Genomic DNA, 13,622 nt, shown 5'->3' on the forward strand with positions numbered 1-13,622 from the left:
GTGTTGTGTAATGTAGTGCATTATTTACATGTAGATCATAGGTGTCAAACTCTGGCCCGCGGGCCAAATTTGGCCCACAGCCTAATTACATTTGGCCCGCGAAGCCATACCAAATTACTATCAGAGCTGGCCTACTGGTATTATACAGCTAATATATATATTGTTTAGTGTTAAGCTTTGCTTGTTCCATATTCAGTTTTTCAGCAAAACGTGTTTGAGTCCATAAGAAAAGATTCATTCTTATATCTGGATGAATAAATATATTTCAATAAATATTAACGTTAGCCCGCGACTTTGTTCCAGTTTTGAATTTTGGCCCACTGTGTATTTGAGTTTGACACCCCTGATGTAGATGATAGCTTCAGGATTTATGATCCATTTTCAAGATTTAGCACAATGTTGTAAAATTACAATAATTTTCTGTCAAATTAGGTTTCAAATGTAAATGTGTCAGCTTTAAAATCTACATGTAAACATGGAGAATACAAGGCACACAAAACGTTTAAGCTAGGTGAGTTGGAAGACATTTATATGGGATGAGAAAGATGTGGTCACTCAGTGCATTTAGTATCAAAGCAATAACAAGAAAGCTAGAGTGAAGTTACCATGTTTAGTAGTCAAGACGCTGTGCAAAAATGACTTAAAATGACTACTGAAGCAGAAAATACTGCAGCAGCTTGAACTATAATTTCAGAGCATATTTGCAAAGTTCAGTAATGAAAGCCAGTTAAACACCCAGCCCAAATAGCCTGCATACCCTGCGGTGTAATTCAGGCACCATCAGAAAACATTGCATTACCATCCATCATAACACACGCCATAACAACCGAATAACCAGCGCCATTAAACATTTACATCATCCAGGGGATTCACTGAGAATGAGGCTACCAGCATCCACCTTGAACCCCTCATCCAGTCACCTCCTCACAGAGTAACAGATCGAAGAACATAAAGAGCGTGTGCCAGCAAACAAACCTCGCCAGCAGACCCCCAGGGAGAGGAGGGGAAGGGAAGCAACACAGGGAGATAAATCTATTGATTTGAGATCAACATGCTGCATTGGCGCTTCCCAGAGGGACCTGCAAAATTGAGGGCATTGTAATGGTGTGTGTGTGTGCGCTTGTGTTTGTCATAACTTTGATAGGTTTGGATTCAGTGAAAGTACGGCAGAAGTTTCAAACCAGTTTCAAAGAATTATCCAAACACAGGAGTTTAAAGGTTTTAAATGAAGTCGGAAAAAACTCATTGTCAAAGCAAAGATGTTACTTTAAGCTATAATGTAGCCAATAAAAGTGTACTGAAGCTCCAAGTAAAGAGAATCACAGTCAGTACGCTCATCTCAGTATTGATCTGTGCGATTAGTGTGCTAAAAAGAAGCAATTTGTGCAAGTTTGCGGAAAAAATCCACAAATTAGTCAAATACTTAAGAAACCTGTAGGTAATATATGATGTGATGTATATTTCTACCCTTAATTACAGATTAAGAAGCATACGTTGACTTAAATTGACAGTGAATGATCAGTGTTTCTATCACTGTTATATTAAACATGACCCTACATGACTGGGAGTTAGTCCAGCTTATCATAAGAAGGGGAAGCAAGAGAGGTTGGCTCAGTTCAGCTGGAACAAAATCCACCACAAAAGGCAACAAACATGTTACAGTTTGTTTGCTTAATCTGTGCAAAGATAAAAGTGCAAAAACCTCAGGCTAGGGTGGATTTTGTTACGTCTGGACAGAGCCAGGCTTAGCTAACTGGCAGATGGTTGTGGCTTTATATTTACCAGACAGAAGTGAGTCTCACTCTCAGCAAGAAGGAAAATAGGCAAAAATCTTTTTAATGTCCTACTATTCTGATCTTTTCAAAGACGGACAATATCCAAAGTTTGTAAAATGCAGGCCAGCGCACTCATCAGTCAGGATTCGGCTACTTGAGCAATTATACCCGGACTTAATCCGGTATTGAAAAAGGTTATCGATTCTTGTTAGGCCCACAGAGCCTGCAGACTCCGGTCAATGTTAGTGAGTAGTTGAGCTACATTTGGTTGTAAGAGGAGACAGGGAAGTCCTCACACTCATTAACCCTTTTAGATGAGCAACATTGAGCAGCGGGCAAAATATTTCTATTTTTCCATCAATATTTCATCACCGACTTAGGACAAACAAAGCCAGGGGCTTTGACCGTAATGGTCCCATCTGTCTATAGATCTTCAGGACATCATGTATGGGTGTCCTTTGACACCAGAAAATAGGCTTTGACATCAAGGTAAAAACACGCACGCACGCACGCACGCACGCACACGCACACACACACAGGAACCGTGGATGTTAGCTAGCCTGGAAGGTTTTATTTTGATGGTTCCTCACAGATGGTCGCCTTGATGTTGCAGCAGGAGATCAAGTTTCAGGAGTATGAATGAAGCGCACATCTGACCCATAAAGACACATCAGTGCTTTCAGACTAGCCTGCATAAGTGGCACTTATACCCAGCACGTGAACCACAGAATTAGATAATTTAGATAATTAATACAACAGGTGTCAGAAACTTTCACTCCCATCTCAGTTTATTCAAAGTATTCAATTTAATGGCCCGTGGTTAAAACAGATACTTCACATCTGTATAGAAAACAATGAGGCGGTTATCCTCATATATGTGCTATTAATACTGTCCTGTTCAATTTGGATCTTCCAGTGAACACAGAAAATATTAATATAAATAATGTATTCATAGTAGCCCAGCAGAATGTTTACTGTGTGCTGCAAATCACTTATTGTTTCTTAGCTGGGAATGACCTCATCATCTTTGCCAAGCCCATAAGCTTTCTACACTAACCTCAGGGGACCAGTCCATTAACCCTTTACCTGCTAAGTAAAGCAGTATTAAGTGAAATGGTAGAGCACAAAAAGCAGCTGCCAGTTTATTCAGATACAAGCGGGTGTTTATTAATCCAGGTAGGTATAAAATATGACGTGATGGTGGTAAGAACAGTGCGTGTATGTGGTGCTCTGGAGGCAGGTGAAGGAACAGACACAGCGGGACAGCCGTCATGCGGCTTCCTGGGCTTGGGTTACACACAAACCATAGTGAACAAGAGCTTCTTTGGCCTGTAATTGGTGGTAATTAACGGTCTTTGGTCATTGTTCCTGTCTTACTGTGCTGAAGCGGACAGATCAGTGAAAAAAAGGATCGCTCTCTCTCCACACTGACAGGCAGATGAGGAGCGCAGATTGAAGGGGGAGGGGGGGGGGGGGGGGGGGACAGCAGACATTCTCGTGCGCTTTGTTCTGTTAATTCCTCAACAAATTAATATCACAATAGATGGGTAAAAACCTGACGATTAACTTAGCTTCCTGCAAATTCAAGAAGCAAACTGCAACATGACAACTTAGAGATAGCGATGGGGAAATATTAAGTCCTGAGAGCAGTTTGCTAAAGCAGTGGTTTGAAGCAGGTAACAAACATACATCCATCCATTCTTAACTGCACGTCCAATTCAGGCATGCAGAGGGGGCCTGGAGCCTATCCCAGCTGACATAGGGCGAGAGGTAGGGTACACTTTGGAGAGATCATGCATTAGCAACACCACCCATCCCTTCTCTTGCACTTAATCACTGTACATTTCAAACATTTGCAGCTGAATTAATACTAGATGGAAGTGAAGTTTGGACTTTCATCCAAAGAGATTTTAGTATTTTGCATAACTGGTCTATAAATTATTAGTAACTTAGAATCCATTTAAAAGTGCTGTCATCTTAGAAAGCTGTACCAAATGGTTAAATAAAGTTAAACTAAACCTTCTTATCATCACCACCTTTGAGTATTTCTTTTCCAGCTTTTGTTGCCGGCGGCCCTCTGCACTTCAGCTCAAGAGGTCGCGGACTGTGATCCGGGACAATAGCCTCCTTTGTACATGTGCTGCGGAAGAGTGACAGGGAGTGGAAGGCTAGTCAACCTGGCCTCCTGAGAAGACACAGTCGCACAGAAGTGTCCATTAGGAGTGTCCATCGGTCCTGTGCTACCGCTGACTTTCATGTCACTCTATTGTCACACAACTCTCCCCTGAGAGGAAGACATAGTGGGTAATGAGGGGTAATTGGTCCAGGGTCAAGGATGATTAATTCCCTTGGTCAGGTGTGGGACAGTTTTCATACCTGCTTGGCCGGACAGGCAGGTAGAAGGGAGGGGGTGGCGGATGGGATATGACATGTGATATGGTAAGTAGACACACACACACACACGTGCAGAGTTGTTGATAGAGCAGTATTCACCTAAGTAAAACTTCAATACGCAACCTTGTAATTCTGAAAAGAAATGCATGCAAGCTATTATATCAGTAAAAAAATTCCACAGGATCATATCTTTCTAGAAACAAAACAGAAAGGTCACCACAATCCTCCCCCTCTCCAACCACTGAAGCCAGATTGAGATTGATAGCTGTCCCCATCCCTCCTGCCACCCCTTCAGCTTGACTGACTAATCTGAATAACTCTCCTTCCATCCCTTCATTCTAACCGGGCAATTTTGGACACTGATTATCTTACAACCTGTGTGCGCACAACAGTAAATGCAGGGACTGGCTGGTAATTGACCAGGCAAAGACTGAGACGCCTGCCGTGTAATTGTGCAGTGGCTGAGTGGCTGCTGCAGGACTGAAAGGGTCCGAGAATTCCTCTTTGCCCATTAGACCTGGCGGGGGGTCTCCTGTGCCTGTGGACCCTAATATGAGGCCCACAGCGTACCCAGCACTTCGATACAGGACTGACATCTCTCAGTGGTGGGAACTAGGGAAGAAGAAGAGAAACAGCTACAGCATAGAATTATTTTTACATCTAACCATAAAAGGAAATTGCAAACACCTAAAACGTAGAAAGAGAAGCCTCTATTATGATGAGGGAGAGTGCTTTCCAATCACAGTGTGTCCACTGTATTTACTTTGAAGGCCTGATGCTCTATGGAAGAAGAGACAACTCCCATCAGAATAGAAATGATTCTTCACAGGGCAGAGGTCATCGCTCAGTGTAGTAACATCTTCCTTTAAGGGTTTTCAAAGCCAATCCAGGGGGGCAAGCATATGCTTAAGGACTGCACATCAAAGACTTTTAAGCTGTTTTTTTTTTTTAACATGAATTTTGCAGTTTTGTTTTCCACAGCTGTTCCACATGTAGGAACCACAAATGGTCCATTTCAGATGTATTCACACATCAGTGCAATCCCACATGACATAGACTTTATAATGAGAAGCCGGTAGGCTGAAGACCAGCTAACATTTGCATTCTCACATGCACTTCTGCTGTGTGATTAATAGAAATGTTCAGGGCTGCAGTGCATCTCTTAAAACGGCTTAGACAGTGTTTGTTTTGCGCCTGTTTAGACCCCAGTGGTTTATACCAGTAATGGTGTTTGAACAGGCTGCAGTTATCCAGGTTAAAAAAGTGAACGAGAAAGTTTAAACTGAAGAGAAATGCTCTTCACTGCTTTGTCATGGTATAACACGAACCTTGGTTTAATGAAATGTAGTGTAGAGGACCTTTTCCTTCAGAGTATCCAGGCTGCGAGGGGGCAAAGGAATGAGGTCAACAAGTCAGTATTTCCTTTAATTTGTCGACCTCCAAAATGTTGTCACAATACAACATCGACATCTTAAGCACTTAGTATCTGCTGCCACATTTCAGTTGATTCAGAAAAGCCGCTGTAACAATAACCCGCCACATTAGCATACACATATTTTACTCGTGTTTTCAGCAGTACAGTTGTAGTTTTGTTCCCTAATGCCTTAATCTCCACATTAAAGCTAATTTTATAGATTTCCTTCCTAATCTTGTTAATTCCCGTTCAAGTCTTCCTGTTGAGCGACACTGCACCACGTTCACCTATTCACAGATCTTTAAATAGTCATCCAAAAGAGCGTACCCATTTTTCATCCATTTTCTCCTTTTTATCCAGTTGAAGGTTGCAGGGGAGCCTGTCCCAGCTATCACATGGCGAGAGGCAGGGTACACCCTGGACAGGTCGGCAATCTGTCGCAGGGATAACACACAGAGCCAGACAACCGTTTCCATTCACACCTACAGTCAATTTAGAATCACCAATTAACCTAACCACATGCATGTCTGTGTGGATTGCGGGAGGAAGCTGGTTTAGCTGCAGAGAACCCACACATGCACAAGGGGAACCTGCAAACTCCACGTAGTAAGGCCCCAGATTAGATTTGATCTCAGGAGCTTCTTTCTATTAGGCAACAGTGCTAACCAATGTACCACCTTCCAATTTAAAAAAAAGAAAAGAAAAAAAGCTGTAAGTGAACCTTACAATACCCCCTCCTGCCTCTGTCGTGTAAGCGTGGGGACGCCATGCTTGGCGAATATACATATGTATCGCGTCCAATTGGTTTTCCTTCCATCTGACTTGTGCCATTTGAGCTCAGAAATGACCTCATTGCTTCCACTTCAGTGTCTATCACTGAACCATTATGCTCACTTCTGCAGCGCTCCCCTTACATCTGCATATTGTAAAATATGACACGGCTTCCTCGGGGCACCGAGTGTGGCCCCAAGACTTAAACAGGCATGCATTAAAACTAAAAAACAAATACACAGTCTGCCAAAGACATAAATGACTTGTGCTTTTTATAATGAAACACCAAAAAGTGGAAGAGAAACAAAGAAAAAGGAAATTTCACCCCTTTTTATTTGAATACAAACAGTTCATGGTATTAAAATAATGATGCCAAGAATAGAAAATTCCAGGGAACCAAATACTAAGAAATACATATCAAGAGTTTATCCACAGTTCATATTTTGGAGTGAGCCAATCCTGCTGTTACGTGCTTTCAACTATGAAAATGATGTGCTTCCTATTGTGCTAATACAACCAACACTACATAATAAGGCATAAGGTAGATACTAGAGGCACAAAGACTAAAATTTGTTGGTTTGTAATATGTCATGGAGAGAGAAAACAAGAAAAGAAGGTGTTGTTCCACAACTGACACCAACTACTGCTTGGTGCTGGACAAACCCTGCAAGCGGTGGTGTTCCCTTAACCTGTGGCAGAAAAATATACAAAGAAGGATGAAGCATAGGTGTGAGCTGGCTTTAATAAACAGTCACTCTTTGGTTTTAAGGCGAACGCTAACCTGACGGCATTAATCCTGATGAATCCAGAGGCATCACACGGGTCGTAGTCTCCCTGCACGTCCATGCTGAAACAAAAAGAAGTCAGAAAAGAAGCAGGTGAGCCAACAGGGAGCAATCTTCAAATCTGGGATCAGTTAAGGAGGGACCAAACACTGAAGGCAAACGTTAGAGGACAGTGGGGTAACAAACTGATTGAAGTGTTTGCCGTCACTGGCGTGAACATAAAGAGAGACAGAGCCTCATCAACCGCTGGGATAACTGGATCATTGATAATCTTTTGAAACAGTGTCCCAATTGATTTTCCTCTGAATGCTCTTTAGTTGCTTGCGCATCAACACAGCAGAATGAAAACACGCTCACGCATACAAGAACACAAAAGACCCATCATATCAACTGTGAGCTAAGTGTTGAGATGATTTTGTAATCTGCTGTCTGTCTTCCAGTTTATCCACTTCTTGTGAAAAAGTAGTAAATCTATAACTTGCGGCGGTGCGTTGTCCCATGTTGTCGAGGCTGCTTGTTGTGTAGTCATCTCTTCTTACTGTGTCTCACAAAGAGTGCCCGTGTGCTGTGTAATTACAGCAGTTTCTACCTGCAGTGTTTAATACACTCCCTTACTGAGTCCTCTCCTTCTATGACACCCCCAACTCCCGGTGTACAGCTTGCACTCATTCTTCAAAAGCACTTAGCAAAAGAGGAAATTGCCAACAAATGATAGGATAAACACTATAAAAAGAAAGGCCGACAACTAAATCATCAACTCTCAATACAAGGCTCCCTGCCCAGCACCTGAACACCATTATGAGTGAGTGGCCACAAAGAATACAGCACTTTGTGCCTGTGTGTCTGCAAGCATGTGATTGTGTATTCCTTTAAGAAACCCTGCAGTCTAATTGAGAGCGGAGACTGCTGAGAGCGAGGAGGGTGACATTTCTGTCTCAGATGGGTGCGGCGAAGGGCTGTATTACTACTGTGTTAATGACGCCGTTTACTGTTGCCTGTGGAGAGCCAACAGGATGTCAGCGGGGGTTTCATGCCTAATCTGGTCTCTATGTGTGTGTGTGTGTGTGTGATTTTGACAGGTTTTCATGTAGTGGCAAATAAGTGAGAGTGTGTGTGTATGAGATTGCTGCTTCCAGGTGTATCGCTGTCAGGTACGTCCATCTGTCAGTGGCAACGAAGAAGTAATTCACAATAAGCTTGTCATCTAATACATAAGTAAGTACTCGTTTGTATATCAATGACATATTACATCTATAAAAATGTGTTGTTAAGTAGTTTTACATGTTTTGTAGAAACTGGAAAACATTCCAACAAGTCTGGCATGGCCACTTTGTTAGGAACGCTCGGTTAATTGCTTTTAAAGCAAAATCTAATCAGCCAATATTATGACAGCAAGTCAACGCGATTAGGCATGTAGACATGGTCAAGGCATCAAAATTGGACAGGAGAAGACTGGAAAAACATTGCCTGATCTGACGAGTCTCGATTTGTGTTGTAGCATTCAGATGGCATGGTCTGAATTTCACGTAAATAACATGAAAGCATGGATCCATCCTGCCTTGTATCAATAGTTCAGCCTGTTGGTGTGTTTGATATTTTCTTAGCACACTTTGGGGCCTGCCTGAGTATTGTTTCTGACCACGTCCATCCCTTTAGGACCACTGTGTGCCTGTCCTTTGATCGCTCCTTCCAGCAGGATGGTTTCTTGAACATGACAATGAGTTCACTGTACTCAAATGGTCTGCACAATCCAGTAGAGCACTTTTTGGATGTGCTGGAACAGGATATCATCTCATCATGGATGTAAAGCTGACAAATCTGCATCGACTGTGTGAAGCTGTCATGTCGATTCGGACCAAAACCTCTGAGGAGTATGTTTTCAGCACCTTGCTGAATCTGTGCCATAAAAGATTAAGGCAAAGGGGGTCCAACCCAGTGCTGCAATACTTACTAAAGTAGCCAATGAGTGTGTTTTAACACTTATTTTTAGGGGATTTTATGCATTTTATTGTACAATAGAAAGCACTTAAGTTCTGGTTCACTGCATTTTCTCGAAATAGATCAAGTTTTCATTCAGTTTGTTTTATCCATTGTTCTCAATTAAAGAATAATCCAATAAAGTTTCTTCTAAAGTGCCAATAGACAACTTCCCCCCTGCACCCTAACCCGCTGCCTCCATTTTAAAGCCCCTTTTGTATTAGGCTGTTAGGCTTTGTTGCTAACTGATTTAGTAGATATAATTCCAGCTGAAACTTCTGAACCTTCCCAAGTCCTGGAGCTCTTTTCATTGAGCAAATCCCCTTCTAAGTTTCACTCTTGGTTTTAGCTTCTGTCACTATCCCTTTTTGCTCCTTTTCTTTTATTGGGTAGCTTTCACAGCTACTCTGGTTATACTGGTGTCCCACCATCTCAGCTACCTGGAGAAAGCTATCGATAACTACAGAAAAAATAAAAGCGTATTCCTGTTTCAGGTGTATCACTGAGTTTTTATTTTCTTACTTTGAGGCAAAATTACATACCGAAAGCAAAAGCTCACCAGGAGCACCTCTGAAATAAAATAGTGTCTTTATTCTATATATGCACATTCTGTATCTCAAACACAGATCTTATAAAATGCAGTGAGATCTATGATCTTTAAAAAATTGCAATGTATGACATGTTTTCCTCATTGTTGTTAAATGTTAATGCTAACACTAGTTTCAGAAACTGAGCACTGGTGCGGCACAAATAGAAGAGGCCAGAAGATGAACAAAATCAATTTTGTAACTATTACGACTATTTTCTTTATAACTTCATCATCTTACTTAAGACTTTAGTAAGAACCCAAACATTTGTTGGTTTCACGTTGCCACATATAAAGAATTTCATACTTTTCTTTGTTGTATACGATCAACAAAGAAAAGTATATATGAAACTGAATATCTTTTTGCTTTTAACTGCTGAAAGGCACCTGAGAGTCGGCTTGGTCTCGTAAATTCAAGCATTTATTCTCAGGTTTAGCATGTAGGGCGACAGGTCTGTAGTCACAGGCGTGTGTTTTCCTGAAAAGACAACACCTTATCAAGAAAAACCTGCTCTCCGTGGGTAAGAAATAAAGCCGTGTGTCAGTGTGAGTGACTAAATTTGAGACTAATGTGAGAGTTTTTTGGGGGGCTGATGTTTCTAAAGAGCCCCTTTATGTGGAACCACTGGCCCATCTGTCAGTGGCCCCGAGGACTTTGCGATGGTGCAACACAACACTGAGTCACACAGACGTATCATCCCTGCTGAGAAATGTGACTTTATAAAATGAAGCCTCGTATCAAAACACAAGCGTTCATCAACTAAAACCATACAGCAAATTGTCTGTTTAAAGGAATGAGGAGTTATAATTTATCTAAAACGAGTTGAAAGTTTAGCAAAAACTGAATATTAGTAAAAAAAAACTAAACTGAAACAAGCCAGTATGGGTTACTAAAGCTGGCTGCGTGCCTGGTCTGAGTACAGTATAATCTCTGTTTATCTCCCCCTCTCTCACAGGACAAAATGTACACTCACCGTATTGATTTTTTCTCCTTTTTTTTAAACTGGCTGTTTCGCTTGCCAAACCAGTCTAAGGAACTGAATGGCTGACTGTGTGAGGCATGTTTTTAGTGTCTCTCTTTCTGACCTGCTTAACTAGCATGACATGCTGGTGCTTTCCTCTTAAAAGCCGAGTGAAATCACCTCTCTCGTCTGGCTGAAAACACCATTAGCTCTCTGACTTTAGGGTACAACTGGTGTGTGTGTGACTGACGTGGAGATGGAGAGACATATGGAGGAGGTTTTCACTTTGGTCAGTGCTGAGCCTGCCCAGAGGGCATTAGGGGTCACCCTCCTGAACAAACCCACTGTTACCACAGCTAAGAGGCCGGGGCGGAGGGGGGGTGTTGAGGTCTGCCCTGCAGGAACTGAGTCTGACACTTCTCTGATGTCTTTGTGAGGCAGGGTCAGTTAAGTATGCTGATGTGGAGATCATCAGAGAGCTTTGTCAAAGTGACCTAATAACAGGCCGACTGGTGAACATGTGGATGCACCAGAGCAGCACCACACGCAGCTGTCACTTCTGTCTTACAACCACACACACATATGCACTTTTTTGTATTTCATCCTCTGCTTACCTGACTAGCTCCTCGTTGTACAGGGACTTGGGTGACTCTCGTCCCAGGATGTAGACCTGACCCTTCAAGACAGACAGCTGCACTTTGCCCTCCACGTTCTCCTGGGACTTGGCAATGCAGTGTCGCACAAAATCACACTCTGGACTGTACCAGAAACCTGTAATGCAAGGGTTGGTTTAGGAGTTGTTTTTATTATAGTCCAGGCAGATGGAGAGATAAGACAAAACCAGGGCTGAAAAACAAGAAACAAAAAAAAAACCCTGCAGTTCCTCGAATGACCACTTGAGGCATCCACACAAAAATGAGTCAATCCCCATCAAAGATCCCATATTTAGAGAATAATTAAACATGTGTACAGCCTATTTATAAGTAGTTCATAGATAATATTTTAATAACTTGCCAGTATTAATGGTAACAAGGCTTAAAATGATGCATTATAGATGCCCATCCACATATAAAGCAGTGATATATTGCTGTCACTTTACAGCTGCCAGCTGGTCATGATTGGTTATTCAAGGTCACCCTGTAGCTTAGTTAGCACGTCAGCAGTACGTTTCACTTCTATCAGTCATCACTTTAAACAGTCCCTTCAAAAATGGGAAAAGGTTTAATCAGGACCCGCCTGCTTCACATCACTAACGGTTCCCTCTCCTTCTAGTGTCTTTCTATGTGGATGCTTTGAATGACAGGTGGATGCAGACCATCTGCTAAGCTTCACCTCTGCTAACTGGAGTCAGTGGACCCTTAGATTATCTTTGAAGTGTTTTAATGGAAGGATTTTCAACTTTGTGAACTTTATTTGTAAGCTAATTGGAACCAACTACAAGATATCAGGGTTTATGTGAGGCACTCGCATAGTGAACGGATGCACCTTGCAAACTAAGCTTAGTTAGCGTTAGCTGGTTATTTAGCTTTTCATCCATAATAAATGAAGTTCAAGGCTTCATATTAGTTCCAAAATAACCACTGAATATCGTCATGGTTGCCATGTCCACCTGTTTTGTGGACACTATAGAAAAAGAAACTATTGTACTCTTAAGATCTTACCTGTTGCTTACACGACTGTGGAAAAGTGCTTGTGTTGCTGACTTTTGTATTGCTCACACAGCCCAAGATCTACATAAGTGCTATAATAAAACCTGGAAGCTTTTGACTTTGTGTTTCTTATTTACTTTAATGCAGTGTTAAAAATCCATCTTCACAGTTCACCTGCAAATGGTTTTTCAAAGACACTTGGGAGGCACGTTGGTCTAAACAAGTTGTTTTTCTGGGGACTTTAGTCGTCACTGTTGCTTCTTTGTTTTCATGTAAAGCCAAACACCTGGAATCAGGACACCTTGTAATGGATACGTTTGGGCACATGAATAACAATTTAACATCTAAACTGCTTAAAATCTTTCCACTGTATTTTCCTTATTTATTGAATACAAGTACGGATGGCCACACAGATCTGACTGTTCGCTCTTTTATGAGATACAATTCTTTCTCTGCTCTGGTCTCGTTTCTGTCTCAGGTAAAGATCCTTTCCCCCTTTCTTTTCTCCAATTTTGATGAGCTGGATCATCAGTCACTAAGACAGATGGGCGAGGGACACGTCTATATATGTTCAGAGGTCAGTCACACCCCACTCAGCAGGGGTCCTTCTCTCACCAGAGGCTGACCTCCACCTCATCATCTGGCCATGTTCAAAGACAATCATTCCTTTCTTTTTTGATCTTCGTGTTAGCTGCTTCTAGATGCCAGCATGGCTCTGTTAAGTGGTTGTTTGAGAAGATTACACGAATTATTATTTTAAATCGTCAATCAAAGAAATCCGTCATTTTGGTCTTTTGCTTTCAAAAGTGATGTGAAAGTGATGCTTTAAGATTTGGGCTTTCTTTAAACCTCTGCAAGCGGATTTAGATTCATTTTAATCAACTAAGCATTTATTTGACCGCTAATCAGTCGTTTAGTGTCAAATGTGTCTTCTCCTATAAAACACTGTTTAGGTAAATATTGCAAAAAAACAGATGCTGAACAGGTGGATTGTTAACATAAGCCCCACTACCAGCCGTCTGCTATCTGCAGAGTTATTAATGATTTAAACCCACAATGGGTTTAATCTCTGCCCTCCTCCTCAAAGTATCACCTTTGTGTGTGTGTGTGTGTGTGTGTGTGTGTGTGTGTTTCCTGCCTCTGGAGGGTATAACTGAAGCAACCTAGTAGTCAGTCTGTAATGGCACTGATCCTATTATGTGGATGAAGGTGAAGAGTGAGCAGAAGGGAGGATTAGGACACCTGAGCCGAGAAAAGCTCGACACACACGTGTAAACACACTGAACACACAGCAGTGTACGGATGCACT

At 41.8% G+C, this 13,622-nt stretch overlaps 1 protein-coding gene across 4 annotated transcripts in view; it reads right to left on the minus strand.

The window, feature by feature from the left end:
- Positions 1-6,669: 6,669 nt before the first annotated feature.
- The window catches only part of ass1 (argininosuccinate synthase 1), a 51,460-nt gene continuing 44,507 nt past the window's right edge, over positions 6,670-13,622 (minus strand). For all 4 annotated transcript variants that reach the window (XM_085463806.1, XM_085463804.1, XM_085463805.1 and 1 more), the window contains 3 exons: positions 11,279-11,435; positions 7,136-7,201; positions 6,670-7,043 (listed from right to left, as the gene is read on the minus strand). In XM_085463806.1, coding sequence (XP_085319932.1) covers positions 6,995-7,043; positions 7,136-7,201; positions 11,279-11,435 — 272 coding nt within the window. In that variant the 3' untranslated portion in view covers positions 6,670-6,994. The remainder of the gene's footprint in view (positions 7,044-7,135; positions 7,202-11,278; positions 11,436-13,622) is intronic.

The sequence above is a fragment of the Copadichromis virginalis genome, linkage group LG7 (assembly GCF_057382275.1).
Source record: "Copadichromis virginalis isolate Kocher_CV1m ecotype Utaka linkage group LG7, C_Virginalis_male_GT1.1, whole genome shotgun sequence".
In the NCBI taxonomy this organism is placed as follows: domain Eukaryota; kingdom Metazoa; phylum Chordata; class Actinopteri; order Cichliformes; family Cichlidae; genus Copadichromis; species Copadichromis virginalis.